Raw genomic sequence first — 22181 nt, 5'->3', positions numbered from 1 at the left:
TCCATACTCTGCTGCGAGTAGTGGGACTCAGCCTGTTGTACTCGTTGTACATGTACTCACGAGGTCTGCTGTGAGTAGTACCACTCATCCTGTGGTTGTACTCTTTGTACATGTACTCACCAGGTCTGCTGTGAGTAGTATCACTCAGCCTGTGGTTGTACTCGTTGTACGCCATACTGCCGTCTGCTGTCAACATTTTGTTTTCCCTCTAGCTGTATGATACAATGATGTCACATACAGAGATCATTTTCTGACTACATATTTCTTCTCTTCAAATGAAAACTCGAGGCGGACTCATGCTCATTGAATTTCGGGACAGAAAAGAACTGAAACTAATTTGCGAGTGTGTTTGTGTGTAGGCTAGTCTGTCACGGAGTACAAGAAAGACACATCGTCAGCAACAGAACTTCACCTCCCTCTTTCTTTCCCCTCCCCCACACGCCTCTCTCCACGCCCCCACACGCCTCTCTCCACGCCCTACACATCTCTCTCCCCGCCCCAATACACCTCTCTCTCTCCCCGCCCCCACTCACCTCTCTCCCCGCCCCCACACACTTCTCTCCCCGCCCCACACACCTCTCTCCCCGCCCCCACACGCCTCTCTCCACGCCCCTACACATCTCTCTCCCGCCCCATACACCTCTCTCTCTCCCCGCCCCCACTCACCTCTCTCCCCGCCCCCACACACTTCTCTCCCCGCCCCCACACACTCTCTCTCCCCGCCCCCATACACCTCTCTCTCTCCCGCCCCCACTCACCTCTCTCCCCGCCCCCACACACTTCTCTCCCCGCCCCCACACACCTCTCTCTCCCCGCCCCCATACACCTCTCTCTCCCCGCCCCCATACACCTCTCTCTCTCCCCCCCCACTCACCTCTCTCCCCGCCCCCACACACCTCTCTCTCCCGCCCCCATACACCTCTCTCTCCCCGCCCCCATACACCTCTCTCTCTCCCGCCCCCACTCACCTCTCTCCCGCCCCCACACACTTCTCTCCCCGCCCCCATACACCTCTCTCTCTCCCCGCCCCCACTCACCTCTCTCCCCGCCCCACACACTTCTCTCCCCGCCCCCACACACCTCTCTCTCCCCGCCCCCATACACCTCTCTCCCCGCCCCCACACACCTCTCTCCCCGCCTTGAAGTTTCACCTAGCTTGCCAAATTATGGAGAGTGAGCGGTGCTGTCTGAATGTTATTTATAATCATCTAAAGAGTAATTATCTAGTCATCTGTGTAGTTATTAATTTACACACAATCAGTGGGCCGCCTGTGGTTTAGCGGAGGACATCGGTGAAAAGGATGCACATGAATAATCTTGTTTGTTTTCGGATGTTTGCGAGTTTATAGAAGTTGACGTTGTGTTCGCTCCACTCGTTGTCTCGGTTGACAGAAGATGGCGCTCAGCAGGCTCCAGAGAATAGTATTTAGCACCTTGACTATTTGAACCACTCCAGTGGTTATCTTGTGTTGAGGTCAGTTCTCAGTGGCACTCCATGTTGGATGGAACGGTGAGACGACTTGTCCCCGCTGTCCCTGTTGTCCACGTGACCAAGTACACGTCGCCATGGCTCCGCTGGCTCCAGAGTGCGGCACCTCAACACGTGATCGCAGTTTTCTCTAGTGAAGTACACCCTCGGCAATCGGCAAAGGTCCATAGAGAAACCTGCTAGCAAACATGGCGAGGTGGCCAACACCTGTACACTGTGTTATTTATTCTACCTTGTTGTCTTTCGTCTTTGTCCAGTCGCTGAGGTGAGAGGTGAGAGGTGAGAGGTTAGTGCACGGTCAGACCTTTGACAGGAGTGTCGTCCTCTGTGGCTCTGTGGCTTTCTGTAGGAGGGAATGACAGCTTACTGTGAAGACTTACTGAGCTTGTAGCGGGAGGACAACCCTGCTAGACTGTGGTCTCGTGGCTGCTTGCAGTTGTCGGCCTTTGTCCACGTTCATCTGTAGTCAGGTGCTCTTGTGTCATGGCGTCGTCAGGCATGCTAGCTACACGTGGCTGCAGGATGCTAGAGGCAGCATGTACTTCCAACTGTAGTTGTTTACGTCACGTGATCTGTGAGTTGTTGTGTGCGGTTCAACGTTCTTTGCCTTCAGAAGTACAGAGTTGAGATAGGACACCATTAAATGACAGTTAGTGTTTCTTGTTCGTAGTTGTAGCGACTGAAGACGTTGCTGTGGACGCTGTCAGCCAACATGGCTTCTAAGTAGCCTCATCTCAAGTACACCCTCACTTTTTAGACTTTTGTGTCCATTTTCAGTTTTGACGATAAAAGACAAGTAATATGTAAATTTGTTCCCATCACCTTTTTCTGTCACACTCATAAAGTGAATGTTTCCTTTTCGCCGCATCGTGTCGCCGTTTGACACCAAGAAGATGCTTTGGAATGACTGGCCAGTAGTGTCTCATGACAGGACTTTCAACTTTTTTGCACTAAAATGTTAAATTTGTTGCTTCATTAGAACTTCCCAGCAAAGTTAGTTGGAAGCATGGACAATAAATTTACCATAGGGCAAATGACTTAGCTTCATCCAAATGTAGAATGGCTAAGCTGCTTTAATTTCTTATGCCGTGCGAATGCTCCAGACATGCTGACCCAATGGCGAGTATGTTGCAGCGAGCTGTGGGACTACCTGGCGTCATTGTCCATCGAGATGAATCGTCTAACAGACAGCATTCGAGAGGATCCAGAGAAAATCGGCATTCACCTCAAAACAGCGCCAGAGAAAAGGTGAGCGGATGGGAGGCTGCTGACAGGTGAGACACGGCTCTCGTTCTCAGCTCCACACAACCTTCCAGCCTCTGTTGGTCATGCCGGTGTCCTCCGGCCTGTTGGCTGGGCGAGAAAGTGAGGACAGAACTGTTTAAAGTGTTCAACACAAATGACTAGTGCATTAGACTAACAACCTCACGCTTACAAACAGTCAGTGAATAGAGGGCTTCAATGTCTGCGTGTCTGTGTGTGTGGCATTGTTGCTGACTACATGCAGCTGTGTGGAGGGACATCTATAGCATGATGGGTAACAGCCATGTCCGGCTTCCATAACTGCCATTCCAGTGTCATGAAGCTCTCTGCCCGCTCTGTGGCTCATCACTACCTGCCAACACTCCCACAACGTTTCCTGGGGAAAACCCGCGCGTGTACTACAGGTTGGTTAACTTGGTTTGCGCATGCGCACGCGTGACTTTTCCTGGATGTCCCCCAGGGTCGGGGTGTGACATGGGGGAGGAATATCCCGTAATATCTTTGTACATGGGAACAAAAGGCATGAGTAGGAGAGCAGAAAGAAGGGTTGGGTGCACTGGTTGAATGGGCCGGGACTCTCTGCTCCCTCCCTCCTGATCTTTGACCACGTGGACAGAACTGGGCTTTAAAGGAATATTGTTTGCCGAATATCACTATGGCTACCATCAAGTGAATGTCGGATTCTAAGGTCTTGTACTTCAAAGCTTGAAGCAGACCGCCGCGCCTACACGGGAGGCTCCCATTCATCATTCAGCAAGAAAACGCCCACGGAACTGCCCCCCTCCCCCAACTGTCTGATCCCTCCTCCTCTCTACAGCCCACTCAGTCTGTAGGAAACACACTCAGTGGGATTTTCTTCATCAGTCGGCGGTGAAAGAAAATGTATTTACACCTACACCTTGGCCGACGACAAGCAGTTCTCATACTGGACGTGCACGATTGGTAGATTGTAGAAACTAACAGACCCCACCACAAACAGAAACAGACAGACCCCACCACAGACAGAAACTAACAGACCCCACCACAAACAGAAACTAACAGACCCCACCACAAACAGAAACTAACAGACCCCACCACAAACAGAAACTAACAGACCCCACCACAAACAGAAACTAACAGACCCACCACAAACAGAAACTAACAGACCCCCACCACAAACAGAAACTAACAGACCCCCACCACAAACAGAAACTAACAGACCCCACCACAAACAGAAACTAACAGACCCCCACCACAAACAGAAACTAACAGACCCCACCACAAACAGAAACTAACAGACCCCACCACAGACAGAAACTTACAGACCCCACCACAAACAGAAACTTACAGACCCCACCACAAACAGAAACTAACAGACCCCACCACAAACAGAAACTAACAGACCCCCACCACAAACAGAAACTAACAGACCCCACCACAAACAGAAACTAACAGACCCCCACCACAGACAGAAACTTACAGACCCCACCACAGACAGAAACTTACAGACCCCACCACAGACAGAAACTTACAGACCCAACCACAAACAGAAACTAACAGACCCCACACCCGAGGCACAATGAACACCAGGGGTCAGAAGTGAAGCAAGTGAAGACAGGAAGTTGCAGAAAGCCTCCATTACTGTCAGGAAGTGAGACGTGGCGGAGTACGGACTACAACTGACGACGTGAGACACGTTGTACGTGGTGACGACGTGAGATGTTTTATTGTCAGAGGTGTGGTGGTCAGCAGGTAAAATCTGTTTTGCATGAGGGTTGATGAGGAAGAGAAGGAGTTAGGGGACCTGAGGAGACCATGCCACAGTCTATTTATAGAACTATGCACGTGTTTTCAGCGGCTCTGCACATGCGCCAGACTTCGAATCTTCTGCGTACGGAACCGTGCTGTACATCCTGGAGGGCGTCTTCCCGTTTCTGGAGACCTTCTACAGGGACTTCTACTTCCCCGACCAGCAGCAGTACGGTCAGGAGATGGACGAGACGGACCACCTGGCCAAGGCGTGTGTGGTGAGTGGCCTGCCTGACCAGCAGCAGCACGAGGGGCGGCATCCTTTGCCTCCCTGGTACCTTGGCCTACCTACTGAATGACTCAGTGATAAGTGTCTTTGACCCTGTCTTTCACACTCACTTCAGTGTCGTGGTCATGAAAGTCAACCGTCTTGTTCCTATGTTAGTGAATGTCCTGGCTGACCACAGCTTACACTTGTTGTTTGTTGTTTGTTTGTCTGGCCACGTGTAGCAGTCTGCAGCCACGACCACGAGTAAGGCACAACAAACTCTCGAGCCCTTCTTTCTCTCTGTCTGACAAATGTTTCGGTCTGTCGTTCATCTCTGTGTGTCCTGCAGATGAGTGTCATCGATGTCTGTCTGGTGTACATGACATGTTCTGTCCCACAGATGTTCAGCGAGATCGTGGGGCCGTTACTTTTCAAACCTAATCACATGAAGAACATGGTCAACTGCCTGTCGGTCGTTGTTCCCGTCTCCAACATGCCCAACTCGGTGAGTGCCACATGCTTTGTGAGACCTACACCAGCGACAGGTACACTCTGCACTTGCTTATAAAATACGGTTGGAGTGGTTATACAAAGACTTGTTTGCATTCTAACTGTACACTTGATGTTGACGACAAGGTGTATAGTACATACATGCACAGATGTGCACTGACATGACATGACACACCTTGTTACACCTGTATGACACGACACAGGTCACTATGTGACATGACACACCTTGTTACGCCTGTATGACACGACACAGGTCACTATGTGACATGACATGACCTATTGCACTCAGCTGTACGAGTATCAGTAACAAGTAATGACTGGTTTACACCATGTTGACCGTGTGCTGTGTCTGTCCACCAGAACCTGGAGCACATCATGGAGCGCTTCGCGTCCGGCATCACCGTGGAGGACACATCCAGCGCCATCAGACGGGTGCGTGCTCTCCCTTGGACTGTGTGTTACGTCCCTTGAACGACAGTGTTGTCCCGTGGTGTGAGAGTCTTGACCCCGGGTGGGAAGGCCACGTGTGTCTAGAGACAGGTCGTTAGCTTTAGTTCCAGCCAGAGTCACCAGTCCCTCGTGTTTGTGTCCTGACAGTCGTAGCAGTGCATTGCGACAGTGAAATGTTTGTAACGGTGTCCAGGACCCCAGGACCCCAGGACTGTCGTCAAAGTCTTCCACACCAGGCATCTGCTGAAGAAATCAGAAAATAGAGGTTGCGTGTTTTCGTGTACACCAGTGGGAGGGGGAGAACAAGGTGTCCATTCATTATTCTGTTGATGTTATTGTCTGGCGACTGACGCTAACGTAGAAGCCGTTTGCTTGTCCGGATGACAGGGAAACATCGAGTACTACTCAAGCGAGGTGGAGCTCAACGCCAAGTTCCGGGTGTTCGCCAAGAATTGTGCTGTCGTCTTCGCCGGTCACAACACTGTCACTGCCCAGCTGCGACTCAAGTCCAAGAGGGGTGAGACGTGATCAGACAGTAGACATAACGTAAATACACCGTAGATAGGTATAACAAGGTCTCAGTGATTCCTAAAGGCTTGGGAGACTCAGACATGGAGGAGAGCGGTGCACGGCGAGCCAGAGGGAGAAGGGATGGCACAGACATGACAAGAGAATGAATGTGTGTGTGTGCGTGTGTGTATGTGTGCGTGCGTGTGTGTGTGCGTGGTCAGGCTGTAGAAATACTACACATAATTGTGTTAACGCATGTACCCCATGTGCTGCCCTTGCAGCCTATACCATCATCGGTTCCGACGAGGAGCTTCCCTTGGGGGAGGAGTTTCAGAGCCTGGTGCGCTGCTTCATCGACACGCACGACAAGAAGGTGGACAAGCGGTACGGGCCGGCCGCCAAGCTCCTGGACCAACTGGCGTAAGCTGCCAAACCTGTATATATGTGTGTATACGCATGCCTGACCCTTAGCTCTGCCAGGAACCTGCAGGAGTATACAAATATTCTCATGCACTTTAGCGCAATAGTCCCGTAGCACTTTTGACAGATAATAGGCTTGTGAGGTGTTGATAGCTTATTATCTTCAGCGTCCATCATCGGATCTTTGAGTTCCTGTCTTAGCGACGAGGACGCAGTCGCCTGTTGTACTCTACCTGTGAGCAGCAGGTCGTGTGGACCCGTAGCTTGAAAACTCTTTTCCCCTCTCTCACTCCGCAGCTGTCCACCCGAAATACAAACTTGGTCTGTAAGCTCAAAGCACAGGACAAAGATTGGTTTCCCATTGGCTAGACACGGTAAACCACTTCTCTTCTCGGACTCTACCTTTTCCCTTTATTTTTAATTTGAGCCAAAGGGACAGACATGTCTGCCTCGATGCAGTTTGCACAGAACAATGTGGTGCTTGCAGGATTTCCATGGAGTGCAAGCGCATGTCTGAAGGCGCGCGCATGGAGATGGATGAGCTCAACGTCAAGTGCTTCCAAGTGCTGCGCGCGCTAGTTCACAACGAGGAGCGCCGCCTGCCGGAGGACTGGGCCACGCGCACAACCGAGCCCAAGATCACCAAGTGAGTGTGTCCACGTGACTTTTGCCGCTGTTATCATTTGTCGCCAGACTGTGATCAGATAACCACTCTGACGACCTTTAACCTCTTGACGAGGGTTTCTAACACAAGGCGCGCAGTGCCTGCCATTGGTATGGAGGATGAAGGCCTGAGGGATTTCAACAAAATATTTCATGTCAGCAGATTGTTGTGTCTAGCCGACAAAATTTACAAAAATATTTCTAGTGTATGTGGCTGTGGTGAAATGCTGATGTTTGTTAAGAAAGTCTTTTAGTTATGAACATGGTTCTGCAGCTGTTTGAGTCTGTGTACTTTGGCGAAATCCCAACGTGTGTGACCGACCCCAGGCCCGCCAGCAGAGGCTGCTAATGGAGACCGTGTGTGTCCAGGGTCCTGAAACAGATCGGCGAGGTGCAGAATATGTTTGATCGGTGTGGAGCCATGAAGAAATCTCTCCCGCACCTGGCCTCGCGCAACGACGAGATCGCCAAGGAGGTGCTGGCCTTCCTGTGTATCATGCTCTTCAACGCCAACACCCAGGTGCAGGTAGGAGACTATACAGACTTCACACTCCTGCTTCAAGTACCTATGTCCAGATGTGCCCTTTAGTTGTTTAAACAAACAGTCTACACCCCTTGATTACCTCCTGACTACAGGGAGCGCACGTCTGTCAACATTTAGTTTAGTTTGTTCCTTGTTACTCCTCGAGGAGCATATCCGTAACAACACCTCGCCAGCGGACCCTGTATATGGCATCCCCCCTGAGTTGGCCCATGTGGTTCCCATGTCCTGTGCCTCGCTCTCTTCTGTTCTTTTCCAAGTCTGCTTTGGTCTCCCAACTCTCCTCTTCCCCTGAGGATTCCAGTCAAGTGCCTGTCTGGCAATGCTGTCAGCTGGTTTGCGCAGGGTGTGTCCTGTCCAGCCTTATTTGTGCTTTTTGGTGTCTTGGCTAGTGGCACTCTGGTTAGTTCTTTACCACAGGCTGCTGTTGGAGATCTTTTCAGGCCATCTTATTCCCAGAATATGGCGAAGGCATCGGTTGGTAAAGGTCTGGAGCTTGCTGTTGATGGTGTTTGTCACTCTCCAGGTTTCACAACCATACAGCAGGACAGCCTTCACATTGGTGTTGAAGATACGGGTCTTACTGCGGAAGGATAATGCTCGGAAGTTCCAGATGGGGCGTAGGCTGGTGAAAGCATGTCTGGCCTTGTTGATGTGGCTTTTGATGTCATCGTCTGCTCCACCGTCCTTGTTGACAATGGTCCTCAGATACACAAAGTGATCTGTTTCCAGGATGTTCTCTCCTTGAAGTTGGATTGGGAGTTCCTGCTTGTTGATTCTCATCACTTGGGTCTTCTTTCTGTTGTTAATCCAGTCTTCTCTGCTTCCTCTGTTAGCTTACTCAGTTTGCTTTGTGCATGTTGCTGCCGATGAGATATGAGACTAATGTCATCTGCAAAGTCCTCTAGCTGCTTGCTGAAGGTCCACTGTCAACATTTAAATGAATTTGTTTGTTCTCTCAGAGAGTAAGTCCTCATTACATTAACATGGAGCAGGTGTTGACCAATGTTTACTATGTTTACTATGTTGCTCATGGCAGCAATCCATGCTGACCTACTTTTTCTCCACGCGAGAGGAGGTCTTCTTCATGGCCGTCAGGGACCGCATGGCCTTGTCTACAAACTCCATCAAAGAGAAGTAAGTGTCTCATGACCATATTACCACCATATCATCACTGCCATCACATCGTCACTCACTTGCCAGTTCAAGACACGTGTGACGAGGACTGAACATTTCATCCGTGTAATGAACAAAAGATGACAAACTTCTTTTATCGGAAATGGGGACGTGTCACTTATTTGTTATCTAGAACACAACCAATGTCATGTGATGGGTGCCTACAAAATGATTTGACATGAGTCACGTGATAAGCGTATAGAAGTCCTCAGTGCACGTGGCGGGTGTGTGCAGGCGGTCCCTACAGGTGCAGCGGGAGGCAAAGCTGAAGGACTCGTCGTCCACCAAGAAGTGCCACAGCACCTTCATCGTCACCCTCATGGCGCTCAAGGTGAGAGTTGGGAGACTGGCTTCGGGTACACCGGGCCTGGGTGAGAGCACTGTGTTCTAACATATGGCGGCATAGTTGTCAGAGTTCAGAAGAGTAACAAGATAGATGGAAGGTAGCCACCAGCAGTTTTACCTTCTGGACGTGTACTGTAGGTCGTGATACACCAATCACATTGCTCATAGCTGCCCTCACTCTGTGATTCATTGTGTAACCACTTTCATCACATCGAATGACTTCCTGTTGTTTGCAGCAAATACAAGCCTATGAAAATGCCATGCGGCAGCAGCGACTGAGTGGTTGGGTAAGTTCTTACTTTTGCTCTTCTTGCTGTGTGTCAAGTTCTTCTCGCTCTCACGTGTTCTTACTTGACAGTTAGTTCTGGCTTTTGTATTTAAAAGAACGAGTGGCATCCTCTAAGGTGTTAGGGTGGTCATGGCAAAGCGGGTAGTATAGTTAGTATTGTAGGAGGCTGTGGACGCTGTGGTGTAGATGTGGAGGTATGTTGCTGGAGACCTGATGGAATTCGTAGTCAGGTGGGTGTACAAAGCAAGCCAGGGAAAATGGATGTAGAATGGTATTTTTACATCGTATCGGGACTTTGGGGAATGTGTGAGTTGTACGAGGGTTTTCTTTATTTGGAATCTGTATACGCCGGTTGTATGCAGTAAACACAACTGTCCTGGTCAGCGTTGTTGGAACTCTCGGTTTGTTTGTTGGCCAGACACGGAGACAGGTGGAGGGCTGTGTCAAGCCTGCCTCCACCAAAAAGACCAAATCCAAGGCGCCAGAAAAGAAGCTGATGGACATGGCAGTCGGTGTTCTAGACGCCAAGGACGGCAAGGTCGGGTTCAAGGACGGCAAGAAAACGAAGGCCAGCAAGAAGGTGAAGGACAAGGAGCAGCACGCCAATGGTGCTGCAAAGAAGGAAGTTCACTTCGCCAACCCGCAGATGAAGGAGGACATCGCGCTGATGGACGCACAGGAGTTGCAGGACGTGGACATCGCCGTCAAGCTGGAGGTCAGGACAACAAGCTCTTCCTCTGGTGCTCTTGTTCAATCGCTCAAAACACTGATCACATTTTATTCCTCCATATATTAGTCTTTGCCCTCTGCTCGTGGTGCCCAGTCGTTGAAGCTATTTGCTAGAATGTGGTGCCTGAAGTAAACTTACAACAAATATTTTGATATTTTTGGAACTGACAATATTCGGCCAAGCCTTCCTTCTACAAGTGTCCTTGTGATAACATATTTGTCAGTAAATATTCTTTCACTAGCAGTCTTTCTGATGACAATTGATATTTTAGCATCAAGAAAAGCAACTCAAGAATACTAGTATAAAACCGGTCTTGAGACTGAAGACATGTAGATTAAAATTATACAGTTGTAAACAAGTAAACAAGAAATCATGATTATGTAAAGAGGAAGTTCTGGTGCCTAGGAAATAATTTTGAAGGTTTTGTAGATTGGTGGATAATTCACTCCACTTAAGAGCATGTCTGGGGTTCGATGCTTGATTAAATACTTCCCCCTCCTGCCGTCGACACCTCACCAACTAGCAGAAATATCTGCTTGAGCTTCATCTTTGTAGATGAGGAGAGTGGTCCGAGTCCCCACATGAAGAGCAGCGTGCTGGCCCCTACTGACCCAGCTGTTAAATGTACTCGCCCCCTACTGACCCAGCTGTTAAATATACTCACCCCCTACTGACCCAGCTGTTAAATATACTCACCCCCTACTGACCCAGCTGTTAAATGTAGTCGCCCCCTACTGACCCAGCTGTTAAATATACTCACCCCCTACTGACCCAGCTGTTAAATATACTCACCCCCTACTGACCCAGCTGTTAAATGTACTCGCCCCCTACTGACCCAGCTGTTAAATATACTCACCCCCTACTGACCCAGCTGTTAAATATACTCACCCCCTACTGACCCAGCTGTTAAATATACTCACCCCCTACTGACCCAGCTGTTAAATGTAGTCGCCCCCTACTGACCCAGCTGTTAAATATACTCACCCCCTACTGACCCAGCTGTTAAATATACTCACCCCCTACTGACCCAGCTGTTAAATGTAGTCACCCCCTACTGACCCAGCTGTTAAATGTAGTCACCCCCTACTGACCCAGCTGAATGTACTCGCAGAGGGACAAGTAGTGATGGAGAAGACGTGAGCACAGACCTCACCACAGTGTGGTCGTGAGAAGAGTGAGGGCTTGAATACCTCACGTGTTCAACGACCGAAAGGACACGGAGCTGCTGTACTTTGTCTTAAAGATTTTTTCTCTACGGTTGTAATTTGTAACTTAACTTTCTGCTGAAATGTCTAGGAAGGCAGAATGTTGTACAGATAGTTAACGGGACTAAGGTCACGTGGTAAGACTTGTGCCTGTTTGGCGGCAGGAGCCGGAGTCGGACCTGCTGGCGTCAGACACGGCGGCCTTCGAGTACCGCAACGACGGCTACATCGAGCTGGTGCTAAAGGTCATGGCCAGGATGTGTGACGGGCAGAACAAACTGCTGCAGGTGAGTAGCCACGCGCACGCACGTACCTACACGCATACACGCTCGGTGTCATTCCCGCTGTCACCTGGGGACACAGTGAGCTGGATGTTGACAAGGGGGGCAAGAGGTGTGTCTCGCTACGCTACATGTCAGTAATTCACAATACAAACTTTCAAACAACGCCAGCCAACAATGTCAGAACACTGTTCGTTGTATCTATCCGTGCTTCTGAGTTTTACTGCCTTGCTGCCCAGCGCGCATTCGGGGAGGTCTCCATGGGACGATAGATAATACTCATGGGAAGATGTAGGCTAGAGAATGGATGATGGCCGGATGATGACAGAGGTGGAGAGGAGAGCAGAGAAGCCACCTTGACTTGTTGATGTTGTTGTGCAGGATTACCTGCGTGAGCAGCCAGACAACGTCAAGTCCTTCGACATCATCGCCGAGGTCACACGCTTCCTCAACGTCGTCTACTCCAACATCAACGGCAAGAACATCGACCTGGTCATCCAGCTCTTTGAGACGATGAACGAGTTCACGGCAGTGAGTAATGCTGCTCGCGACAACCCATCGTGTGTCAGGGTGTGTTTGTGTTTGTGTTTGTGTTTGTGGATGACACTGTCTGCAAGCATGAAGGGTTGGTCCAGTGTCCGGTACTTGGTTTGCATGCAGACGCCAAGCCTTGTCCTCCTGTTGTCAGAGGATCAGTGCGGTCGCCGGGGTCTGTTTGTATTTATTGTGTATGTGTCATTTTGTAATCTTAATCTTATGTGTGTTAGTGTATCATGCTGTTTATGTATAAGTATATGGTTGCATGTGTTACATGTATGTATAATAAGAATGCTTAAATAATATCTCAAGGTTAACAAAAATAAATGGGTTGTAATGCTGGACAGTTTCGACTCATTCCATCTTTGGTTTAGCATTAGGATCACACTCTTTTCATTCCTCATCTGATCCTCCAAGCCTTGGCATTCCTTGTAGTCACAAGAAAATGTTTGGTCTACACATCTGTACAACACTAGTTTCCCTTCTGTATTCACAAAAAACTTTTTTCAAAAGGTCTTTAGAAACTTACTCTTTCTTGAACCTTGATCTTCTAGTACTACTGTGCATAGCTCTGTTTCTCTCTCTCTTCCCGTTAGAGTGTGTGTGCGAGAGAGAGACACGTGAACTGACTTTTGTATTACACCAAAGAATGCTTTCAGGTTTTGCAATTATTATTACTTAGATTTCTAGAAAACTTGGAACATTAACGGTGTATGTTATCAGCGCGCTAAGGACACTTTTTAAGTTATCTAATCTAAATATGGCAGACAGGCATCAAAATTAACTCTTTGATTATTTATTACTAGAAATACATGTATTTGAGAACATAGAGAAGACCACAGATTCATAAATAATACATCTTTCCGACCATACAAGAGAAAAACTTAAGCATTGATGACTGTCACTTAGGTCCTTACGAATGCATGAAAGGTCCTTATAAGGTCCTTACTTGGCACCATCCCTGATCCCTGGGAACCCTGCATTCAGCTTGCTCTTCTCTTTTTCAGGGAAATCAGGACAACCGCATAGTCATCTACGATAACAAAATCATCGACTACATCAATTTTATCATGCGGGCAGGTGACTTTGCAAACTGCTGTACAGAGAAGGTAACGATGGGTGTACTGAGCACAGTTCACACATTTGCTTCTCTCGCCTTCTCTCTTTCTCTCTTTCGTTCTTTCCCTTGCTCGCTTGCTCTCTGAGTTTGTCTTTCGTCATGACAATGATCCGAACGATCAGTGGTTCTAGCTGAAAACTGCAGCTTATTGTAATCAGGGTCTTTCAACTTTCTTTCTGGCCTGAGTGTCGTGAAAAAAAGCTTATGTAACTAGATTTTCTGTACTGGACTACAAACGAGTTCAAAATTCTCAGTGTTTTATTATAAACATAAACATAAACATGAATCTCTGGTTTCTAAAAGTAATCGAAAGAATTCCTTGACATTTATAGACGTGGACTAGATACTTGTCTTATCATTGCCAAGCAATAAACTTAAAAGTGTTCGTTGGTTTTGAATTGTCCTCTCACTGATCAGCACTGCTGAAGCAAATATTGAAATGACAAACTTTGTGTAATCGCAATCAGATCCTGGAGCTGCGAATGAGCATCGCCAACCTCATCATGTCCTTGATTGAAGAGAACGGGCCGGGGGCGACTGAGGTTGCCATGGTGAGTGGCCAGGTCGCTTTTGATGATGATGATGATGATGATGATGATGATGGATGATTGATGATTGATGATGATGATAATTGATGATTGATGATGATGATGATGATCTCAGCGCCAATATCAATCCTGATTGGTTTGTTCATTTGGTAGCAAATGTCGCCAACACTCACCCTCTCTGTCTCTGAACATTGTTGGCGCGCTTTTGCTGGGTACTCTAGTGTCCTCACTGTGTGTGCGCGCTCGTGCATGTGATGCCAAGCAAACAGGTGTGCCTGAGCGCTTTGACAGACAGGTGTGTTGAATGCTTTGAGCCCGCCATTACTGGTGGGAAAGTGTGCTTTAAACATGAAATGTACTCCTTGTAGTAATTTAGTGCTGTGAGTTCACTGCAGCTTCTTTTTCGTGCTTGTCCTACATTCTGCCGCTTAGCCGCAATCAGTCTTCCGGCACTGTCGTTGACTGCGCGCGCATCGTTGCAGGAAGTGAAAGACACTCTGGACAAGAAGGTTCTGCTGAGGCTGATGGAGGAGTGCTACGAGATGCACCAGCAAGACAAGACTAAGATCGAGGAGCTGAAGGCCAGTGCCGAGACCTCCCTCCCTGGCGCTCCCCCGGCCCCGTCAGGCTCCCAGTCGGCGCTGGCCACGGCCCGCTCCTTCGCTCAGGCTGGAGGCAGTCTGCTGGCTGGTGTCATGGTAACGGCTGTTTGAAACACATAAACAAGTTTAGACTAAAATGCATCGGTAGTTGTTAAGCAGCACAGTGAATTCTGCATCTTCCTTACATGTTGTGGAATATAGCAGCTAACATCTCTAAAAATAAGAGACCAATGTCTGCAGGGTGTCTAGTCTGATGTTGTCTTCATTTGATGGCAGTTGATAACAAAGCTGTACAAGTTTCTGTTATTGTCGACACACACTGTTAGTGCCGGCAATTGTTTTAGTTCAGAAGGTGCTGGTGTTCTGTTATGAACTGTTATTAATGTAAGTGAGAGCGACATTTTCTTGATGGCGCAGTCTAAAGAGAAGTGCGAGCATGCAGAAGTCTACATGGACGTGGGCTTCAGTCTCTACCTCATCCTGGCGCGCATGTGTGACATCGACCCCAAGCTGCTGGACTACCGTGAGTAAGAGTACCACCTGCCACCCGCCAATCAGCACTGGTGTCACAAGATGTGTAGGACTGATCACACGTATGCACGCACGCACTTACACATTGACAGTGAGGCATACGACTACTCACTTCTCTTACCTACACTTGTAACAAGGTCTTGTAATTATATATATATTGATGACACGCGCACTCTCTTGTTGGCGACACTGAGGGGTAGTCCTCTGACCTGGTGTGTGTTTATTGTTGGTAGGACCTGTTACTTCTACATTGATCACCATGCGCTCAGCCACACATGCACGCACACGCACACGCGCACGCACACTTACACACTTGCGCGAGCACATTCCAACAGGAGGAGGATTGATGATGATGATGATGATGATGATACAAAATTTGTACAGCACATACTCACACTACTAAGGGACATGCTATTACCGCTTAAGACCAAGAACCAAACATGGACAGCATACGAGGGACAGGAAAACAAACAAATAACATATGAACTATAAAAATAAACAACCGTACTAAACGAAGAATAAAATCAAATACAGAAAATACTAAGAGGAACCCAACACCAAGAACAAGAGCTGAGAGTAACATGATATTACAAAAGGAAGGTGGGACAAAGGACTAGCATTATGGGATAGGTTGTTAGAGTCATGTTTACAGAACAGGAGTGTGTTCAGTGCACGTGTACAGGTTACAGGTACACGAGTACAAGGGTCGTGTGGTTATTTCCGAATGTAGAGTGAAGTGAACTTGTGACCTTTACCCTATCCTCCTGTCTCTGTGCCTCCAGTGAGAATGACCCCCCTGCAACAAAAAGCCTTCAACTTCTACAAGAAGAACTCTCTGTCCATTGAGCTCGTCAAAGATGACGTTCTGCAGAAAGTCAACTTCCGGGTGAAAAACAAGGTTAGTCACTTATGTGTAAACACCTGATGGTATGTCACTGACTTGTGCTTTCATAAATAAAACATTGTTGGTGTACATTCCAAGCCTACAGTCAGCTTTCACAGATAGACAGGTATATCTATAGATAATTATACACACTGTTAATTGTCTTAACATCATTACCTTTCAATCACATCATTCATTTGTAGAAACTATTACCTTTGGCTAGTACCTGTGGAAGCAGCTGTCTACTGTAGTTCAAAGGGCGGAAACACTGAGTCGCCGAGTGTTTCAAATATTTGTTACAGAAATCGTGTTTTGTGTTGTTAGTGGCGCTGGCCAGTGAACACAAGTCAAAACTCATGTGAATGGCCTCGTGGCTTAATTATGTAATTGTCAGCTAATGGCTAGCTATTCCATGCTGATGGCAGAGAATCAGAGAGCTCACCAGTGCCGTGCTGCATCAAACAGCATCACATTACACAGCATTACACAGCATTACACAGCACTGCCCTAAGTGCAAGTCACACCGCAGGTATCAAACTGTCAAGCTGTGTTGTCACGTGGTCTGCAGCGGGTGCTGCGCGAGGAGGTGAAAGAGAAGCTCAAGTGGAACGTCGACCGCTCGTCTCCTAGCAACAAGATTCGGGACCTCATGGACTGGACTCGGGACATTATGAAGGACATCGCCTACCAGCAGAAGATTCTGAGCAACCTTCTCGCCATTCTGCTCACCAAAGGATGGTAAGAGACCAAGCAGTCCTCTTGTCCGCTTGTTATGACAATAAATAGTCATGTCATGTCATGTCACTGTGCTCAGTGCTGTGTGGCCATTGTTTGCTGTGTGACAGTCAGACTACCTGTGATGACACAATAAATAGTCATGTCATGTCATGTCACTGTGCTCAGTGCTGTGTGGCCATTGTTTGCTGTGTGACAGTCAAACTACCTGTGATGACACAATAAATAGTCATGTCATGTCATGTCATGTCACTGTGCTCAGTGCTGTGTGGCCATTGTTTGCTGTGTGACAGTCAGACTACCTGTGATGACACAATAAATAGTCATGTCATGTCATGTCATGTCACTGTGCTCAGTGCTGTGTGGCCATTGTTTGCTGTGTGACAGTCAGACTACCTGTGATGACACAATAAATAGTCATCTCATCTCATGTCATGTCATGTCACTGTGCTCAGTGCTGTGTGGCCATTGTTTGCTGTGTGACAGTCAGACTACCTGTGAGTAAACAAACACTTCACTTTCGGTGGAGACGATGATAAGTACAGTTGTATATATGTCGAAATGTGGGCGTGACATATCTTTGTTCAGGCTTCTCTGGAACCACCTGGTCACCGTTCTCAGCTTTGCCATCAACATTTTTATGCTGGTCACGTGGGAGGCCAAGGCATCATTGTCGACACCTGGAATCATCCTCAACACCACGGGCATTCCCCCCGCTCTCCTCGAGTAAGTCCACCACGGGCGCACAGTCACACCTAATGTGTGTGTGTTTGTGTGTGTGTTTGCATGTGTGTGTTTGTGCGTGTGTTTGTTTGTTTGTGTGTGTGTGTTTGTGCGTGCGTGCGTGTGAGTGTGTGTGTGTGTGTGTTTGCGGAAGGAGGGATGTGTGCGTCCCCACGCTCTGTGTATTGACTTTGTTGGTGTAGCTGCTTGCTGACCACAAAGTGTTTTTACGGTTGACCGCTCATGCAGCAGTGTTGTTTGTTGCTGTGTTTTGCCGCAGTCCGAATCCCGTGATAAACAACATGGCAGAAGACGATTATGCGATCACCATGCGCATCATGGGCGGTGCACACAACGTGGCGTGTCTCCTCGTCTTCATCAGCTACTTCGTGTGCAACCACCCGCGCCTGCCGGACCCGCGCCTCGTGCTGCACGTGTGCAGGTGGGTGAGGCCTGCCCCTGGGGTCGCCGACAGTTCAGTCACTTTTGCTCAGTTTGCTGATTTGCTGACAAAGACGGGCTTCAGTTTCGGGTTAAACTTCACAGACAATGGTTGATAACGTTTTTAGAGGGTGCTTGTTGGAGGGAAGGTAGGTACAAAAATAGTTGGACAAGGGGAGAAAGTGGACACACGTCACTAGATAGCCACGTGACTCTCGCACTCACGCACTCACGCACTCAGTCACACACAGAGGCAGAAAGAAACAAACCTCGGTGGTGTTATGCTGTTGAACTGACGAAAATGTGTTTGTCCTTCTGACTCTGATCTCATCTTACTCGAAACAGGAAGCTGCCCTGGCGCAAGGGTCACGACGATGACGAGGACGACCAGAGGAAGAAGAAGCACGTGTCTAAGCTGGATGCTCGCTTCTTCAGCTTCACCACCTTCTACTACATGGTCAGCTTGCTTGTTGTCCTTCCCTTCCTGTCTTACTTTTAGTTCTTCGTGCCTCAGTGCTACGCAGGTTGCTGGGCTGCCCGGTGGCGCCATGTTAGCACCTGTCACCGACAGTGAGGGTTGGCTGTCCTGGGTTCACCTCTCATCTCGGGCACGTTGTTCTTTCTGTGCATGTGGCATCTGTTGACAGGGCTGGCTGCCTTGCCACGATATAGTCTTAGTTGCTGGCTCGGTGTAAGACACCAGTAACCCCTCCCCCCCCCCCCCAAGACGTGGGTTACTGACTAGTTGCGGATGAGACTGGTGTGTTTTGAACCCTACTCGGGGAAAAATCTTGAAACGAATGAAGGATAACTAGGAATACTTATAGCAGCATCGATTTTTAAAAAAAATATTAACTCTGATCCAAACGATTCCCTAACTCGTACGCAACGGCGATATGAAAAGAGAAGTGATGTGTACGCTGTTTATTTGATGGTTGAGGTGGGTGCTGGTGATGGTGGGGGAGTGGTTGTTACTGTAAGCAGCTGTCGTGTCTTGTGGTGTCCATGGCAACAGCTAACTTTAGCACCAGCGGACTTATTGTGTCGGATTGCCCGCAGATGTTCCTGGCTTTGTCCATCATCGGAACTTTCTTCAACGCCCATTTCTTCGCCTTCCACATGCTGAACATCGTCAACAACAACCAGCTGCTGTCAGGCGTCATCAAAGCCGTTACACAAAATGGTGAGATGTGGTAAACAGCATTCAGTCAACCACAAATGAAAAGTTCTTAGTTGTTTTTTGTGTGTCGGGCCATGTAATGGAATCTGACTTCATTTACTGCCATCAATGTTAGCGGTGGCAGTCGACCCCTCTACAAGAGATGAAGCAGCAGATGATGACAGGACGCGGTGCGCTGTGTGCTTGCAGGCAAATCCTTGCTGTGGGTTGCGGTGCTGGGGCTGGTTGTGTTCTACCTCTACGGTATCATCGGCTTTGCCCTGATGCGCAGCATGTTCGACCCTAACGACTTCCTGTACTGCAGCAGCTTGTGGCAGTGCACCATCACCGTCATCCGCTACGGACTCATCGGCGATCTCTTCGAGGTCAGTCACCGGGTCACGTGCGCTCTGCTCTCTCCACTGACGAGTACACGAGGCATGCTCAGTAGTATTTAAGCTCACCTCATGTAGTGTATGGTGTGCTAGGTAATACTTAAGCTTGCCTACAGACGAGTACACTAAATAATATTGAGGGCTACCTTGCATATTGTGTGCTCACCCTACAAGTGTATGTCAAATCATACCTGAGTTGACATTAGATGGTGTACAACAGTACATGAGTACAACACTACAGTTCCCGCTACAGTACTGTATGCTAAAGGCTGCTAATGTTCACAGGTGTAGTGACTCAGGTATTATCGTGGGACAGAACTGAGTACAGTGTAGGGCCATCGAGCCGCGGTGATTGGGTCCAAACTGCTTACCCGCAGCTTAAATAATTTTGATAATGCATAAATTACAGTAAATAACAAAAAGATAAATGTTTTTACTACAGTCCTTTGTCACGTGTTGACCCGCGAGTCGCCATGTTACAGGTAGCGCCGTCCTGTCACCATGGTGATATGTGCTGCATATTGAATCGTGATTGATGGTATTGACAGTAATAATAAATTAGTATTTGAGAATAACAAAACGTATCTAATACATTTAAAACATTTTATTTCACATCTTTTCAAGTCAATCACGAACATTAGAAATGCCAAAATAACACTGTCAGCACTTGTCAACACCTGTCAACACCTGTCAACACCTGTCAACACCTGGCGTTTGAGGCCATGTCGAGGTCCCTACGATCTATGGTGTCAACAAGAATTTGAACGACTTCAGCGAATTCGCGGATTACTGGACCGCAGCTTACTGGCCGCACACTGTACTCCGTGTGAGACACCTGTCCTGTGGTCTTGTTGACTGAACTCACCTTGCCTGCTGTATACCTCTTCTGTGTGTGTGTGTGTGCGTGCTCATGTGTGTGTGTGTGTGTGCGCGTGTGTGTGTGCGCGTGTGTGTGTGCTCATGTGTGTATGGGTGTATGTGTGTGCGTGTGTGCGTGCTCATGTGTGTGTGTGTGTGTGTGCGCGTGTGTGTGTGCTCATGTGTGTATGGGTGTATGTGTGTGCGTGTGTGCGTGCTCATGTGTGTGTGTGTGTGTGTGTGTGTGTGTGTGTGTGTGCGTGTGTGCGTGCTCATGTGTGTATGCACGCAGGTGATGAAACCGCACGATAACGAAAAAACCTTCGAGAAATTCGGCATTGTGGTGTTGTACCACGTGTCGTTTTTCATTTTTATCTCCACCATCGGCCTCAACATCATCTTCGGCATCATCGTGGACACGTTCTCGGAGCTAAGAGACCTGAAGGTGAGTGGCAGCAGACGTGGGGCAGTGTCACAACATACTTTACCCCACTTGCCCCCCGCACAGACTGTCTTCTGCCTCACTAGTCACGGTGTGCTTGAGGACCGTCTTCGTGTTCCTTATTTATCTGATAAAACTGAATGTAGGTGATTGTTTGCCATTCTTGCGATCCTTATACTTTCACTTGAAGCTGGAGTTTTGTAGCGTAAATATTTGTTGTTATTAGCTGCTGTGTTTTCTGTGAGACTGTGGACGTATTTGTGCATGTGTGTGTATATATAATGTGCATACAGGAATTTCTGTGCATTTGTTTACGCCCATACATGAGTGATGCATACTGTGTGTATGGTCGTGCGTGTGTGTTTTGTATGTGTGGTTGTGGGTGCGTGCAGTGGACAGCGGAGTCGGACATGCGAGACACGTGCTTCATCTGCAGCCGCAACAGCTACGACTTCGAGCACCACGGCAAGGTAGGCCGAGCCTCGGAATATATCTATATCACACACACACACACGGCCTCTTTCTCTCACTTCCTCTGTCTCTGTCTGTCTGTCTGTCTGTCTGTCTGTCTGTCTGTCTGTCTGTCTGTCTGTCTGTCTGTCTGTCTGTCTGTCTGTCTGTCTGTCTGTCTCATTTTTGTTTTACTTAAAGTGAGTGTTTACGTTTATCTCTCCTTCGCATGCTTTCTTTTCGCTTATCGTCTGACTTGAAATAATGTTTTTGCGTGCTTCATTATTTGTCATAACAAAGTGTACAGTAACATGGATGACATGGATGAGTGCCAGTAGTGTACTATTGATTGCAAGTTATCCTAATTGTGATTATCACCACGATTGTTTGTATGACTGCTGTTTGTACTTGTTCTGACCACCATGACTGTACTGGGATGATGGTGTTGGTGTCCTCCAGGGGTTCGACCATCACGTGCGGTTCGAGCACAACATGTGGGCCTACATTTTCTTCTTCATCCATCTCAACGGCACCAAGGTGAACGACTACACTGCGCTGGAGATGTTTGTCTTCAAGTTGGTGAGTGTGCCGCTGCTACTGGTCAACAAACATCTGGAAAGGTCCAGTGAACGGACCCCTAGCTTAGAGACCCTAGAAACCATGAACGGACCCCAACCCTCTTCTTCCGTCGTCCTTCCCGGTCTACAGAGTAGCTGCTGGGTGGGCAGGTGGAGCTTGTTACCCAGAAACCATCCACCCCTGGACTTGCTGTCCAGCGCACTCCCCAGCCCCTAGTCACATCGTGCAACACGGCCCTTAGCTTCATGTCGCCCAATTCATCACAAGTTTCATCGTCTTGTGCCATTGCTGACGACGTTGATGTGAAGAA

General features: G+C 48.3%; 1 protein-coding gene across 1 annotated transcript in view; it reads left to right on the top strand.

The window, feature by feature from the left end:
• The window catches only part of LOC112576818 (inositol 1,4,5-trisphosphate receptor type 3-like), a 116427-nt gene that overhangs the window by 84980 nt on the left and 9266 nt on the right, over positions 1-22181 (top strand). Inside the window, 28 exon segments of the mRNA XM_025259575.1 lie at positions 2624-2737; positions 4587-4758; positions 5149-5253; positions 5619-5690; positions 6096-6225; positions 6500-6638; positions 7126-7284; positions 7671-7827; positions 8882-8979; positions 9253-9349; positions 9600-9650; positions 10071-10367; positions 11752-11874; positions 12250-12399; positions 13413-13514; positions 13993-14076; positions 14556-14771; positions 15093-15198; positions 15989-16104; positions 16658-16827; positions 17413-17550; positions 17828-17989; positions 18334-18445; positions 19048-19171; positions 19358-19533; positions 20693-20845; positions 21235-21312; positions 21752-21871. Of these exon segments, the coding sequence (XP_025115360.1) occupies positions 2624-2737; positions 4587-4758; positions 5149-5253; positions 5619-5690; positions 6096-6225; positions 6500-6638; positions 7126-7284; positions 7671-7827; positions 8882-8979; positions 9253-9349; positions 9600-9650; positions 10071-10367; positions 11752-11874; positions 12250-12399; positions 13413-13514; positions 13993-14076; positions 14556-14771; positions 15093-15198; positions 15989-16104; positions 16658-16827; positions 17413-17550; positions 17828-17989; positions 18334-18445; positions 19048-19171; positions 19358-19533; positions 20693-20845; positions 21235-21312; positions 21752-21871 (3721 nt within the window).

The sequence above is a fragment of the Pomacea canaliculata genome, linkage group LG12 (genome assembly GCF_003073045.1).
Source record: "Pomacea canaliculata isolate SZHN2017 linkage group LG12, ASM307304v1, whole genome shotgun sequence".
NCBI classification, from domain to species: Eukaryota; Metazoa; Mollusca; class Gastropoda; order Architaenioglossa; family Ampullariidae; genus Pomacea; species Pomacea canaliculata.
Note: the sequence above shows the minus strand (reverse complement) of the source record. Positions and strands in the feature narration are given on the sequence as shown.